Source organism: Poecilia latipinna, unplaced genomic scaffold, assembly GCF_001443285.1.
Source record: "Poecilia latipinna isolate Pla-1442-1.1 unplaced genomic scaffold, P_latipinna-1.0 Scaffold993, whole genome shotgun sequence".
NCBI classification, from domain to species: Eukaryota; Metazoa; Chordata; class Actinopteri; order Cyprinodontiformes; family Poeciliidae; genus Poecilia; species Poecilia latipinna.
In genome coordinates this window covers 193,806-209,410 of record NW_015113609.1, presented here as the reverse complement: position 1 = coordinate 209,410, position 15,605 = coordinate 193,806, and the positions used below count along the sequence as shown (strand labels likewise).

General features: G+C 38.9%; 2 protein-coding genes and 1 long non-coding RNA gene across 3 annotated transcripts in view; 2 read left to right on the top strand and 1 right to left on the bottom strand.

The window, feature by feature from the left end:
- Nucleotides 1-3,554, top strand: part of LOC106958532 (disintegrin and metalloproteinase domain-containing protein 10-like) — a gene marked incomplete at its 5' end in the record, with an annotated part of 21,899 nt that extends 18,345 nt beyond the window's left edge. Inside the window, one exon of the mRNA XM_015050481.1 lies at nucleotides 3,544-3,554. The remainder of the gene's footprint in view (nucleotides 1-3,543) is intronic.
- Nucleotides 1,471-11,890, bottom strand: lipca (lipase, hepatic a). Its single transcript, XM_015050480.1, has 9 exons — nucleotides 11,610-11,890; nucleotides 9,216-9,394; nucleotides 8,249-8,428; nucleotides 8,063-8,180; nucleotides 6,577-6,810; nucleotides 4,056-4,298; nucleotides 2,498-2,612; nucleotides 1,975-2,193; nucleotides 1,471-1,817 (listed from the first exon to the last, which is right to left on the bottom strand). The coding sequence occupies exons 1-9, from the start codon at nucleotides 11,689-11,691 to the stop codon at nucleotides 1,664-1,666; spliced, it is 1,524 nt and encodes a 507-aa protein (XP_014905966.1). The 5' UTR covers nucleotides 11,692-11,890; the 3' UTR covers nucleotides 1,471-1,663.
- A 2,327-nt stretch (nucleotides 11,891-14,217) lies between these two features.
- LOC106958533 (uncharacterized) overlaps nucleotides 14,218-15,605 on the top strand; it is a 15,305-nt gene continuing 13,917 nt past the window's right edge. The window contains exon 1 of the long non-coding RNA XR_001427169.1: nucleotides 14,218-14,228. This is a non-coding gene — a long non-coding RNA (uncharacterized LOC106958533). The remainder of the gene's footprint in view (nucleotides 14,229-15,605) is intronic.

Below are 15,605 nucleotides of genomic sequence, written 5' to 3'. Positions count from 1 at the left end.
AAAGTAAAAATATTTTACAAAACTTTATTGTACATTTTTAAATAAGCAACTTATGAATAAACTTATATTTAAAGACGGATAAAAAGACACAGATCTATGGACAGTGAAGAGTTAATAAATTAATCACATATTATTACATAAGTTATATATTGTCATTTGATACTCTTCACTTTCCATAAGAGTGGAACATACTGGAGCAGCAGTTTGGTGTTTAGCTCTGAAAATATAAAAAGCATATAGTTTTAGGATTAAAATTATGGATGTAGTTATAAATACATATTTACTGTTTCTCAAATTTTTTTTCTAAAATTGTATTTTAGAAAAAATTCATAATATATTAGGGATGGATTTAAAACATAGTGCTATTAAGTTAACATGAGTTTTGCTAGAGGTTTAGATTGGTACTGTTTCTTTGCAGGTGGGCAGGTTTTGCAGGTTTAGTTTTACCCTGTGTTTGGACTGGAAAATGTCAAATTTGGCAACAGTGGATAATGGCGCCATTTTTATTATTAATGAGCGTGACGCGCATGCGCCATGTTGGACACAACTTCTACGTGAGCGTTTGAAAAAAGATGCGGCTAGCACCTGGCCGCGCAGAGACACGAAACTGATGGTCTTATATTCCTGAACTTTGGGACCTGGATTAAAAATTATCTCCCAAGAAGCGGAATCCGAGTGGACGCCCAGCCTTATGACTGAAACTTTTGTGGATCCGATTGAAATCGTGTCAGTGTTCATCGAGGCCTAGTTTGGTTCCTTGTACTTGGTACTTGACCTACGAGTTGCCGCAGTGCTAAGTAGGCCGCGGGAGCGCCATGTTTGAAATCGCTGCGTTGGTTATTCGGTAAGTTATTTTTCGGAAACCTTATTCTAAGTTTTGGCCTTTTTTCACCGATGACGTTAGTGAAGCCATTTTTTGTGTCTAAACAGAGCAGCACACAAGGAGAGTCCCGACAGTGGCCTCTCACTGGCGGTTTGTCTGAAACATCTGAGGAGATATAATGGCATCTGGAGATAGCAGTTAATCGATTATGGATTCCCTTCAATCAAGCTGAGGATTCCCTTCAATCAAGCTGAGGAATCGCTTCTGTCAAGTTGAGGACTCCCTACAAAGATGCCTAGCAGATCCGCCTGGCCCATCAAAGGTTGGTTAGGTCAAGCAACTGTTCGGGTCCAGAAGACATGTCAGGGTAAGAGCTGATGTGAGTTTTGCTTCGCTGCTGATGGTAACGCTGTTTGTTGAAGGCCAACGCTAGGCCTCTTGGTGTGCTGGTTTGGTTTGATTCTCTGCTGAGACTCAATGAACTGAGAAGGATTCTGCTGTTGTAAATCCTTCAGTCTTTGGCTTTTTAGTGCCGTTTGAAGCAGATGCTGTGGTCTTGTGACCTGTGGAGGTTTAGGTGTAACTACAATCTGATATCTACAATCTGAAGTTGCTGGGTTAAAGTCAGTTGTGATGTGAAAGAAAAATGGCTGCCAAAGATGTAGTTTATTAATCAACCCATCATTCGTCACACTTTATTGTAAACACAGTGTTATCAGGTTGCTTGCTTTTAACTTCCAGGTTTTTAACTTCTCAGTGCTTCCCCCCCCCCTCAATTATTTATTTTTTGCTGATTTCTTACTCTGCAAAGCCTGATCATGAATTGATCATCCAGTATTATTATTTAGTCTGTTGAACAGATTCATTCTTTTCAACCAGTCTGCTGTGCTTTCTCCTGCGGCGCGTCGGTTCATCCTCTCTGCAGCGCACAAACACTTTATCTTGAGAAACTTCGATTTGTTGTCCGTCATTATTCATGGAACAAAATGATGTCCTGAAAAAAAAAATTAAAACATTACAATGTGGTTACGCTGCAAGATAAAAGCTTAAAGTGTCCACTAGATGGCGTCAAAAGCCTGTGGAGATATGCAGATGCTTTTCCCCGTCAGACGTGGAACTACGATTTGAACTTTCAGTGACGTGCGCTGTACCTGTCCTGCGTCTCTCCTGCTTTGACGCTGATTTTTCCCAACATCATCTGCGGTTTGCTCCGCTGGCCGCCCCACGGAAAGATGCTCTGCATGCGCGTCCACACGTTCTTCCACATCTCGGACACTTCCCAACTCAGCTTCAGCATCATCAGCTCCCCCAAGTCTTTGTCCAGCGTAATCAGGAAGGACAGAGTTGTGTTTCCGTGAATGCCTTCATCTCTGCGTCGCAGGGAAGTAAATAAAAACGAGGTTATCGTTTAATCCTCATGTTGCTGTCGGAGGGGAAACCAGATGAGTTTTTTGTTTTTTTTTCTGCAGGCAGTGGTTTGTTTAAAGCTCTTTGATGCACAGAGCATAAACACAGCATAACTGTGAATGAATCATGTCCTGCTGTTGTGATTTATTCATTTCGTATTGATGTTTTCTTTCATGCAGCAGTTTGTTTGTCAGCTGCTCTCGTTGAGTTGGTTTTTCCCTCTGGAAGCACAGATGCGTGGCGCACCAGGTCTGCTGCAGTACTCACATTGTGATGAACAGCTCTCCACTCTCAGCCTCGGTCCCTTGGAGGGAGATGATGAGCGTCGGCTTGATTTCCTCCGTCTGGTTAACAAACTGGATCCTGAACTGGTAATGATAGACTGCAGGAAAAGAGCGAGAAACAAACCAAACAGCTTTTGATTCATGGAAAACACACAAACACCACTATGCCTTTAAAAAGTATTCACACATCTTACTTTTTTCCCACATTTATTCACAAGTATGAAAGCTTCCACTAGAACAGCTGCATTTATATTAATTTAATCCTCATATTAAAGATTAAATTACACACAGATGAACTCTGTTTACTGATTTTTTTTTTTTCGTTTGATTGTATCCGACTAAAGGGAGCTAAGTATATATGCACGCCACACTTTTCAGATTTTTTTAACTTAAGTACAGAAAATCACACTGCAAAAACACAAAATCTTACCAAGTACTTTGGTCCAGTTTCTAATGAAAATATCTCAGTACACTTGAAATAAGACAAAATGAACTTCCATATAACTTATCAGCTAGAAATATGAGCTGGTTTTAAATCAATAATTCTGCAATATTTATGTAAAAGTACTAGTTCCGATTACAGATTATTTAACTTGTAGCAAGATATTTTTTCAAACTTGTAAGTGAAATAATCTGCCAGTACTTATCAACATTAAGGGATTATTTCCTTAAATTTGTTTGTATATTTTCTATATGTGGCTGAGAAGTTACTTGTAAATTAGTTTTTCCTCATTTCAAGTGTACTGAGATATTTGCTCTATAACTGAACCCAGAATACTTGGTAAGAATTTGTGTTTTTGCAGTGCATGAACTGTTTTCACTCAGCTTCACAATCATGCACTATTTTGAGTTGATCTGTCTAGGCCTGTCACAATAAACAATAAATCAATTAATCGCATGGTAAATTAAATGAAACTCAATAAGTCCTATTTGCATGATTTATCGTTTTTCTCTTCCTTTTAACCGGAAACTGGATGGCAAAAGTCTTCAGTCTGGTGCTTTGATCTCAACTAGCCCTTTTTTTGAAAGATGATTTTGTTTACAGACATCATAATTAATTTCATTTGTTGTTTCTGTTTTCTTTATTCATTTTGGACAATTTAAATGTCTTGCAATTTCAGTGTTTAAATGTTAATTCGATTTTAAAGCTTATTGAACATTGAGAATATATTCTCAATGCCATTATTAATTGAAAATGGTCTCAAAACAACAATATTATTGTTTATCGCAATAAATTCTGGAACAATTTATCGTCCAGCACAATTTATCGTGACAGACCTAGATCTGTCACCTAAAATCTCAGTTAAAAACGCCGAAGTTTGAGGTTGTAAGGTGACAAAATATGAAAAAAATCGGATAAGTGTTGATTAAGCCTGTAGCAATCAGCAGTCAATTAACCATATGATGAATTAAGGTGAACTTAATTGTGACAATAATTACTGACAGTTTACCGTCCAGCAAATGTTGTTTTGCGACAGGCTTACAAATAATAATAATAATAATATGTTTAAATTCTCATTATTCTCAGAGTTCATTCTCACGTTTGTAAGGCATCCGGGATCTTGTTTTCAGGTAGAGCTTCTTGCTCCTTGCCGTTCGGACCTTCTTGATGTTGTAGCCCAGCGTGTTGCAGCGGTTCTTCCGGCAGTCCAAGCAGACGCCCCTGACGAAGGCGCTGTTGTCGCTGCACCTGTAGGCCGTGCTCTGCTTGTCCTCATTCAGCAGCGAGTCCATGAACAGATGGACGGAGCGTTCATGAGCGCACTTCACCGTCTGTTCAAAGCCTGCGAGAAGGCAGAAAACGATAGGACACGTTGCTGTGTGGTGGTCGGATCACGGAGCCGTTTATTGATGCGATAGTGTCATCTTTCTCCCACATCTTCCCACTATATTTATGTCAGCTCTGCGTGGATTGTTGTCGCCTGGGGGCAGATCACGGACAAAGCAGCATGTGTTGCCAGTTAGCTCCTAAGGATGACGGTCGCTTTAATGTGGCTTTCGCTGTCAGATTGTGCAGATGTGTTTCCGATTGAAGGGCACCACAGTTTCCAGAACAGCGTCTGTGGGACCGGAGGGAATTAAATGCATCAAAATCAATCTGTCGGCAAGCAGAAAGATGAACTGCTGCCCAAGATGTGGCTTCCAAACCACCAATGTTTTGATTTGGAGGGAGCCATTAATGAATTAAAATGTTATGATAGAGCACAGAGAGCAGCTAACCAGAAATATTTTGGAGCAGCTGAACACACTGTGCCACATGCAGTGGTTTGAAAATGACACATGGGGGTCAAAGTAGTGTGTAATTTGGAAGTGGATGTAAATCGATTATTGGGTTTCAGTATTTGTTTTTATTTCTTTTCCCATCTAAAAGTCGTGAATCAGGTTTGTTTTCAACTCCAAAGACTCCTTATTTTGTTTCTTTTAGCTATTTGTTGATCCACATGATTATAAGTCTGCTGAGGTTTTACTGTTCAAAACAACTCCAGGGATTCATAGTTGGGTTCAAGTCTGGACTTGGATTAGGCCGTTTAAACACATGAATATGCTGTGCAAGATTTCCCCCAGAAAACTTGCTAAGCCTGTTGGTTGGGCACTAGGGCAGTCACTCATCCACCGGTTCGCCGTGTTTTTGAGTTAAAAAATGTTTAAAGTTGACAGGAAATTTGAAAATATCACTTGATAATCATATGTTGTTGGATGATTGGAAGGTTAACACCTGAACAACAACTATAAAGTCTTAAAAAATGTTAAAAAGGCTTAAATAAATAAGCAACGTTTGGTCTGGTGGGGGCACAAATACAGCCTGGTGGCCCGCCAGGCTTATAATGCACAGGGGGAAACCCTGCTGTGATGTAAACTCTCATTGAAGCTCTGCCTGTGTGTTTACTGTTTTTTTGTCATTCTGACTGATTATTTTTTAAGCATTGCCCTGTTTTTGGCTCCGTCTTTCCATCAAGTCTGATGAGCGTTATCCTGCCAAAGAAAATCGGTGACCTTTGTCTTCTCATACCTCCATGAAGAGCAGATTTGGGTGTGGGACTTTTATTTGAACTGTCAAAAAAAATCACAGCCTTGGCTTGATAGGCTTGTAGTTGCTTCACAGTCTTTCTATTTTCAGATGATGGCTTGGCAAAGAACGCTATGATTTAATCATGTAATTATGCATTGAACGTCTCCGGCAACTTTAGTCTGACCTCTGGTGTGTTTCCTGGTCGTCACGATGCTGTTTTTTAAATAATGCTCCATAATAAACCTCTAAAACAATAAGGTGACCTGTGAAGGGGGGCTGCATAGTGGCACAGTTGGTAAAGCTGTTGCCTTGTAGCAAGAAGGTTATGGGTTCGATTCCTGGCCCCGGTCTCTCTGCATGGAGTTTGCATGTTCTCCCTGCGCATGCGTGGGTTTTCTCCGGGTACTCTGGTTTCCTCCCACAGTCCAAAAACAAACATGACTATCAGGTTAACTGGCCTCTCCAAATTGGCCCTAGGTCTGAGTGTGTGTGCGCATGGTTGTGTGTCTCTGTGTTGCCCTGTGACGGACTGGCGACCTGTCCAGGGTGTACCCTGCCTCTCGCCCAGAACGTTAGCTGGAGATGGGCACCGGCAACCCTCCCGACCCCACTAGAGATAAGGGTGTAAAGAAAATGGATGGATGGATGACCTGTGAAGGATCAGAGTAAGGGGTGCTGAATACATGCAGCTCTGGAAAAAATTGAGAGATCACTTAAAATAATCAGTTTCTCTGATTTTACTGTTTTCCAGAGCTGTACATGCCACTGTTCTCAGTTTATTTTATTCTTTCCAAACCCTGCATCCTTTGTTCACTTCACCTTTAAGTATGTAGTTGTAACACAATGAGAGCTAAAAAAGGTAGAATGGTGTGAAGACTCTGTAAATACTGTAATCCATTTTGATGTTTATTCCAGCAAAAATACGGTGTTGAAAGAAATGAAATGTTCCATCCAAATAGTGACCCATCCAGCCTTCTGCTACTCTTGTTTCTGAGAGAATAAGAAGTTAACGTCTGTGTTTTAAAATGTGTTTTCAGTGCTACTCATCCTACCGAGGATCCCGTACTCGCTTATGTGTTCATAAATGTTATGAAAGTTGCATCCGGGCTGGAAGTCTCCTCCGTTGGGGTAGAAGTCGTAATGCGCCACAGCCTGCTTGATGCCCACGCTGAGGCCCAAACGTTCGTGGGTGAAGGTGTGGATGGCATCGACGAACTCCGCGTCATCAGGAGAAAGCCTGTCTGTGGGAGACATGCCCTCGAACAGCGGCCCTGCCGGATCCAGGCCTGCAGGGACAGGAAATGGGTTTTAAACAGGAGTAATGCTTCTCCAAAAGAACGCAAAAGGGAAACGAGAAAAATGAGCATCAGCTCACAAATATGCAAAAACCCAAAATGGCACAAACGTATTGATAAAACGAAAAGTTTTTACAATTAAGATGAATAATTGTTCCGATTTTAAATGTGATCTGAGCCACATTGTGTCATTATTAATAGATACTTTACTGGTGTGCCAGTAAATCCTGATCTCATTCAGAAATTGAATGGCGCTCTGTGTGTTATTTTGAAGTGTATTTTTTCCTGTTTTATCAAAACTGAATCATTTCAGTGTGTTGGTACATAGGATGCAGCTATCCTGCTGCATTTAGAACAAAGTAACACTTTGGATCACATAAAACTCTCAACCTTGATTTCCACAATCGGTTCTAACAAATAAATATATTGGATAAATGTGGAGTTCCTCAAAGTTAAGAGTTAAAAGATTTCAGTGATGCACAAAACCTACCTGGCTGTGAAAAGTAAACAAAGATTAAATGGTTTGTTTGTTTTTCAGACTGCTTGGAATTGCATTAAATTAAAAAACCAGAATCCATTTAATTGACTTTTCATGGCAAATGTTTTTTTTTAATAATTGTGTATATTATGACTAGTATGACTTTTTATTATATTTTTGTGGTTTTGCTGGATTTTAGCTTGTTTTTAATGTATTTTACATTTAATCCTTACTAGTAAATATTGTAATATTTAGATTTGCTGAGTCTGATTTACAGAATTACACATCCTGTCCAGCTTACAGATATTTCACCTGTAAGCTCTTCTGCAGCTCTGGAAAACCTCAGTAAGATTAAATATATAGTCAGTGGTTCAGATTAAGGGTTACAAAAGTTATGGCACACATCTATAGTTATTTGAAGTTAGAAATTTCAGTTTTTGAGCTTTGGAAATTTTCAGATGTATTTTAAAATGTCTTAGTTTATCATCAAATCAGAAGTTTCATGCCATGGTGTGTGTTTTCTCTCACACACACACCCCATAAACTGAATGTATTGCTTGCAGAAATGACATCATTTTTTCACTGCTAATGCTGAACATAATGATGCTTTTGGTCTCATTTCTAAAATCTGAAACAGCTTCTGTAATCAGACAGATGTTTTCTCTCCCCAGATCCATAATTTCAGATTTTTATGCAGTATTTTATCCTTTTCTTTCTCCTCTCTGGATCTGTCGGAAGACGGACGGTAAGAGAAAACAAACTCACCAGTGATCCTCCCAATCTTCTCCGAACCCTGCAGGAAGCTTCCAGCGAATCCGGATATGTGAGCTCCCAGGCTGTATCCGATCAAATGAACTTTCCTCACTGGGTACCGGTACTCTCTCTGTTTGGGATTCGTTACATTTAAATGCAACTCTTCCACATTTCTGCACGTTGGTTAGTGAGTCTGACCTGGAGCGACTGCAGCAGATGAGCTATGTCTTTGCCCACAGTGCGGGTGCTCTGCACAGCCAGGGGGTAATGCTGATGGGCCAGATGCAGCCAGTCGGTCATCACCACATTAACATCCACAAGGTTCCTCTTCAGGATGGCGGCCATCCGGATCACCCAGCTCTCCAACATACCGTCCACCTTGGAAAAAAAACAAGAAATCATAAAGCTGGAATCTCATTTTGCGAAAACACAAAATCTTACCAACTATATTGATCTAATTTCTAGAGAGAATATCTTGGTGCGCTTGAAATGAGACAAAACGGTAACGCTTTATCTGATGACATGCGACTGTCATGAACACGAATGACGCTTAATAAATGTTTACGACTGTTGTCACGACGTGTAAATGATGACACTTTCAATGCAAAGTTCAATTAAAACTGGCATTAAACGTAAATTAAAAGTGTGAAATTTGCATTAAGCGTCATTATTTACAACAGAATAAAGACTCCTTCACGTTCATAGCATGTCCCCCCTTCAAATAAAGTCTTACTGACAAAACTAACTTACAAGTCATTTGATTTTAGGAACTTGATTTAAGTCAATAATTAATATGGATGAAAAAAAAAAACTAGATTATTTCACTTATGACAAGACATTTTCCCGTGTTATAAGTGTAAAAGTGTTTTTTCCCACTCAATATTAAGGAATTATATACTTAAAATTTGCTTTTACATTTTGCTGAAAAGTTACTTATGAATTAATTTAGTCTCATTTCAAGTGCACTAAGATATTTTCTCTATAAACTAGACCATAAATCCTTGGTAGGATCTTTAGTTTTTGCGGCGCAACCAAGCAAAAACGTTAAAACACATTTCTGAATGTGCAAACGGCAGCAGCCGTCGTGCTTCTCGAATACGCTTCTTCTCTCGGTTCTGAGTTTCTGTGTTCAGTGGAGTGCGCAGAAAGCAGGAGGTGACCTTACCGACCACCCGTGAGTGATGATGATGAGGGGATTACTGCTGTTGAAACCACAGGAGGTGAGAGTGTGCAGCTGCAGAGGGTCCAGCATGCAGGTGTCCTCACCTCCCAAAAACAGCCTGAACACGGAGCCGCTGAGACGAGGCTCCTGCGGCCTGACGGCGGCCTCCGGGTCCGTCACACCTCGGAGAGCAAACAGAGGCGCTGCTCGTTAGGCTGCTGTCTCAGCTGTCAGGATGTTTACTGGGTTGGCTTGAACGTTGCGTTCCACCGAAATTCACTTTAGTTTTAATTTATGTGCAACGCCAGAAAGTATGTCTAACTGGTAACTTGATTTGCAAAACATCTGCTTTCACAGCTGGACTGAGTAATTTGTTATGCACCAAATATCTCCATGTAAATGACGTCAAAACTGGTTTAAATGATTAAAATGATCCATGTCTGTTCTATGCTAAAGAAACGGCTCAATCATGTCCGTTTTAGATATAAACTAATGCAAACACAAAATAATGTAAATCTCGCAAGAGCGATTAAACAGCAGTGATGTATCCTGTAATTTAAACCCAGATGAAACAAAGTGCCTTGTGGAAATAATGTAAACTTTTGGACATCATTTAAATTATGCGCTGAAACTGTTTTGATGATTTTACTCAACAAAAGGACATAGAAAAGTCCTTGGTTTAATTTAATGTCCCCCTTGCATTGAAACGCCTCTCTCCATTCCAGGAATAATAAAAATAAAACACACACACAAAAAAAAATAGTTCAATAAATAGGTTCTTTGAATTTTTAAATAAAGTTTGTTAGTTTGTGTGTTCACCAAATGAGTCGATGTTTCATCCCCGCAGCTTTTTTTTTTTTTTTTTTTTTTTTTTGGCAGTGAATGAAGTGTTTGTGACAAACTTCTGTAAATATTTCCCCAGATCTCCACAGGAACTTGAACACAAAAAGCAGTAAAGTGAGATTTTTTGATTAATCGCTTGCTTTCGACGTTTTGTTTTGATTGTTAAGTTACACAGATTTGTTGGCAGACGTGCACAGATGCCTCAGCAAGATTAATCTCTCCTTTGGTTAATCTAGGCCAAACATTTCCCCCATCAACTCGTCTTTGTTTTATAAGCGTAAAAAACTGTTTCTGTTGGAACAAAAACCTGCAGATTCTGACCAAAAAACTCCCTCACAACATTTGTTGGTTTTCACTCTTTTGATATTCACAATCAGAGATCAAGTTCCTGTTTTGCTGGAGTTAACTATTAAACCTTCTGAGCAGATATGGACTCTCTTTGATTTGCTTTTTCTTTCTTTGGTCTCCTCACTGCAACACTTGGTTACCCATGTCCACATAAAAAACTAAAACATTTTTTTTTAGAGACAGAATGAGTGCACAAATTCTGATTTTTAAAGACACAATTTGTTGACTTTCGTTGCCACATTTTGGCATAAATAAACATGCCGTGTATATAAAGTTTTCAAATATACGTAAACTTACACAGATTGATCTGTTTGCCTGCCAGGAGCTGCAAACAACAACCGTAACCACATGTGAAGATTATAAGGACAGATGAAGCGCCGTCCTGATTTGATTAATTATTCATATTGGCTTGAACTGCACTGACCAAATATTTATTGGAAAAGTTACTTTAATTTATTCGTTTTGCTAAAGCTATGATTTTGATTTGGTTGAAAATTTTAAGTTGGTTCAAAGAAACACTTTTTTCTACAGACTGGTGAACAAAAAACATTTCAGAGGTAGTTTTAAATCAAAATTAGGAATCAGAAAATGGGGAAAATGTGGCAACATTTCCAATAGAACAAGTAAAATCTGAGCACTTTTGCACCGAGTGACGTGGAAATTTGTTTAAAATATAAAAATCTGGACAAAATGAAGAGTCCACTTCACTGAACCCCATTGAAAACCTGTTTTTTCCACCAAACATTGATTTCTGAACTCTTCCTGAGATAAAACATCAGTATGGCTGTTTCTAAATGAATATGAACTTATTTGAAGTCTGAAAGCACTGCATCTTTGTTATTTTCTACAAATAAATACTAGAGTTTTGCTTTGAATTTCAGAGACATGTCAGTAGTTTATGGAATAAAATAACAATGTTCATTTTACTCAAACATAAACATATAAAGATCAGAGAAACTGATCATTTTAGTTGGTCATTTAATTTTTTCCAGAGCTGCATGTTGCGCTGAAATATCCCTCTGTATATCTGAGTTAGTTTAAATTTGAAATGTCATTTATGTAATAAAGTACAAGATGTATTTAAGGATTTTGTACCGATATAAACTAGAACTACACACAATATCCGTTCTGTCTTTATGACTTTTCCGTTTAAGATAAAGCAACATAAATGTCTGTTGCCACATTTTCCAGTCGATTGATACTTACTTCCTCTGCTTCCTTTAATTCTCTTCCCTTCACTGAGACAACATGCCATCAGCAAACAGCACAAGAGTCTGAGCGCAGACATGGCTTCACGTCTGATATTTCCTCTGAACCTGAAGGGTTTTTGTCAGAGATGCCTCATAGCTGTCCAGAAACCTGAAGTGAGATCATCGTCCTGCTCTGAACGGACAGAGAGGAGAAGTCATGGTTCAGACATCAGGTGGTTTCGCTGCCAACCTGATTGGCTGAGGCCTCACCGTGTACGTTCAGCACGTTGTGAAAGAGCGAAGGCAAGGGCAGAGCACGGCTGAAACCTGCTGCAGACCAAACCCTCATCAACCCGCTCATCCAGCGTCACACCAGTCATTAAGAGAGAGGAGGTTGAACAGAAGAGTCCTTAAGGGGGAAATTTCCCCACAACGTTGCGTCACACGTTTACTAAAATGGCTCAGGCTGCAGCGGATCATGAGGTTGAGAGTAACCAGGCAGTGAAGTAGCATCGCTGCTCCAAGCAGGACTTTGGTTTGTTGTTCCTGTTTGTTGTCATTTCTAATGTTGGGTCTGAAAAAAGCTCCTGTTTATTCTCAACATGCGGTTTCAGCGCAGTGACTGTGAGAACCACAGGGGCGTGCGCCTTGCAGTTTAAATGATCAATTACGTTTCAAAATATCAGAAATTAAAGAGGCGTCCGGCTGTGTTGCTGCGTTTTCAGAGCAGTGAATTAATGACCTTTTCCCTGGACTGGTTTCAGGTATCAGCCTGACTGGGGTCGATGCTGTGAGCAGGTTCAGCACACAGACGGGGTTAATGATCACACTGTGGTCAGACAGACCCAACATCAAACCAAAACCGCCTCTTTACTTCTGTCAAGTGAGTAGACAAAATTAGGAAGAAGTTTTAGGTTTATCCTTCATAAATTACATAAAACATTTCACAAATTGTCACCAGGTTACAAAAAATATTGTTTTGGAAGTTGTCTATATCAATTATTTCAGTTGACATCCATTTTTCTCAACCAGGTTTTTATTCTAATTCGATTTAGAGAAATCTGATCTGACTAAATCAATGACATCTTTGTGACATCGTCAGTTCATTTTTTCTCCTCCACAAAAGGCTCGTCGCTCATTCATCCCGGATTCTGAGGAAACCGACCCAGATGTGAGAACAAGTCATGCATTTTGGTACTCATGTTGCTCCATAGCTCAGAAAGTTGACCTGAAACCAATGAGATTTCTGGATTCAGCACATCAACATTACCCTAAAACAGTTGGAAAACCTCAGACATTTTGTGGCTGATGCTTAGTGTTGTAATAAATCGGGCAGGTGAAAATACATCATCACCTTTACAGTTTTCTCCACCATAAACTTTTTAATATTCTGTGTAGCGAACCAATATGGAGCAGTATGTAAATGTAAAGTAGAAAGGTAAATCTACAAAGTTTTCACTAATAAAATTCTGAAAAGTGTGGCATGTTTATGAAATCTATTCTGTCATCCAACAAAAAGGTCCAGCACAACCAATCAGCTAATTAAGTAAATAAAATCCACTTATGCATGATTTGATCTCAGTATAAATCCAGATGATCTGTAAAAACCAACATTAGTGATCGAACAGCATCACAAACACTGCTTCAGTTTCTAGTGCGAATATCTTGGTGCACTGAAATAAGACAAAACTAACTGATAAGAAACTTTTCAGCAACATATAGGAGTGTGTTTTAAATCAATAATTCACTGATGAAAACATATTAGTTCCATCGGAAAATTAGAAGCAAAGCATGTTATAGTGTGGATTTATGGAAAAAATGTCTTGCTTCAAGCAAAATAATCTGCCACTGTAACAATTAGCAAACCAGCCTTAGCAAACGAGAGCAAAGGAGTTCATCAATCATCGATTTATTTGGTCTTTTAAACCATCGCCATGTCAAAAAAGGCATTTTTTGCAGTTTTTATGTCAGATGTTGTATGTGGTGCAAACCTAAACACCGCACATCAACCTGAACACAACATGCTCTTGGTACGACTTGGTGGCCATGTTGTCTTACTACGTTTTAAGTTTTTGTAGGAGCCGGAGGAGCTTAAAACTGATTGAGCTTAATATATTTCAGTCCCAGTGGAAAACATGCTGGAGGCAGAAAAAGACTTTAGACTGGGATCATCCTTCAGCAGGACAATGACCCCAGATGTACAGCAAGAGTTGCCATTCAGATCAATGCAGATACAGCTTCAAAGCATGTTCATGTGTGGACCAGTCAAAGTCCAGACATGTTTCATCTTAAACAAGCTTCCTGTCTTCAAGACTTTAGGGTAAATTATGCTCTTAAATCCCCACTGTCTTTTCTAACTGTTTTCTGTGGGTGTAACGGCGTTATAAAGTGTTGACCTCCAACGTATACGCAGCCGAAACGCGAAGCTTAAATCACACATTTGGTTTAGAATGAGATGCTAACACGAACGTGGAAAAATACACATCTGACGCTCCCTGCAGGATCAAGAACCACAAACCATCTTCATCCATTCTCCGTGAAGTTACATAAGTTTCCCCTCTTTTTACTTTTGATTTAAACCACAACCAGAAAAGAAGTGTTGGGAAACGACATCTGCTTCTTTTGGGAGACAAAGGTTTAGGTAGGAGTAAAAACCAGACTGAATTAATTTATTTAAAACTATTTCTAATGGGAGTGCCCAAACGTTTGTAGCTTGTTCTAAAGATAAAAAGTTAATGCACCATTAAAACTGCCTGTAGGATATTATAAAAGTTATGTCCATTTTCTCCACGCTGTTGCAGCTATTCAAACCTCTCTGTTGGTTTCTGGTGCAAACAGATCATTATGACCCTTTTTTCTTTGGGTACCAAGTCTAAAAATAAAATGGTTGGATGCTGGATGAACTCCTGACTGGTGTGAAAGTGTGTGTAAAGTTTAAACCATTTTTTGGGAATTAATTTGAACGTTTTTACAATTTTTCAATGTGGATTAAGAAGTCAGAGCTGATTTATTTTGTAAAAAGTAAATCCCAACTGTTTTGACCTCTCACTTTTTACATTTTATTTTCAGATAAAAGAAGAAAAATTAAACAATTTAAGTGAAAAAATAACTTTTTATTCTGCACAAATCAACTACAAAACTCACTTCTATTAACATGCCACATATTTTTGTTCACAACAAACTTCACTTCCTGTTTTTCCTTCTCCTGTTTACAAGACAATGAAACTTGCACATGGTCCAAATCAGTTATCTAAAACAAAGTTTAAGCAAAGAAAGGGTGAATTAAAAACGATGTTTCACTGAGGTAATTAAAAAGGATGTGCACAAGTACTTTAAAGACCCCGAACTTTAAATTTCTTTACACGAAACAGACCAAATACGGAAATATTCAATGTGCTTTAAGAGAGAATATCTAACTCGTGATCTGAAGTCAGAACAAACTCTTAAAATTAAGAGTTTTAAGTTTTAACTTCTGGGCTGCTGTAAAATCACAATAAGTGCTTTCTGGTAAAACAAATTCATGCTCAGGTTTGTTGTTGCTGTCTTTATATCACATTTACATCCAGAAACACAAATTTATTTCCTGTTTCAAACAGTGTTGCTACTCTTGCTTTGTTCAATCAGTGATTTTAAACCAGCTACTTCAGTAAATCAGACCCTAAATCCACATCTTCTTCCCAATCAGGTAAGATACATGCAGTGATGGCCTGAAATAGAAATGTACCCAGGCTCTATAAAGCAATACAATGACACTATTAAACATTAATACTACGCAAATTATTTAAGGCTGGATTGTCTGTGTAGATAGTATAAAAGCTCTAATACTTCAAACCAAATAACATTTTTACAAGCATGCAAAAGTAAAAAAGTCTCTCTTCTTCCCCCCAAGAAAGTTCATGAAAAAGTGTAGAAAGCTAAATTTTCACAGTAAACGTTCACATTTGACTTCCGGTTATGGCGGCCACGTAGGAAGACGTGCAGAACTTCGCTCCGCTGTCTGCTGCGCTTATTA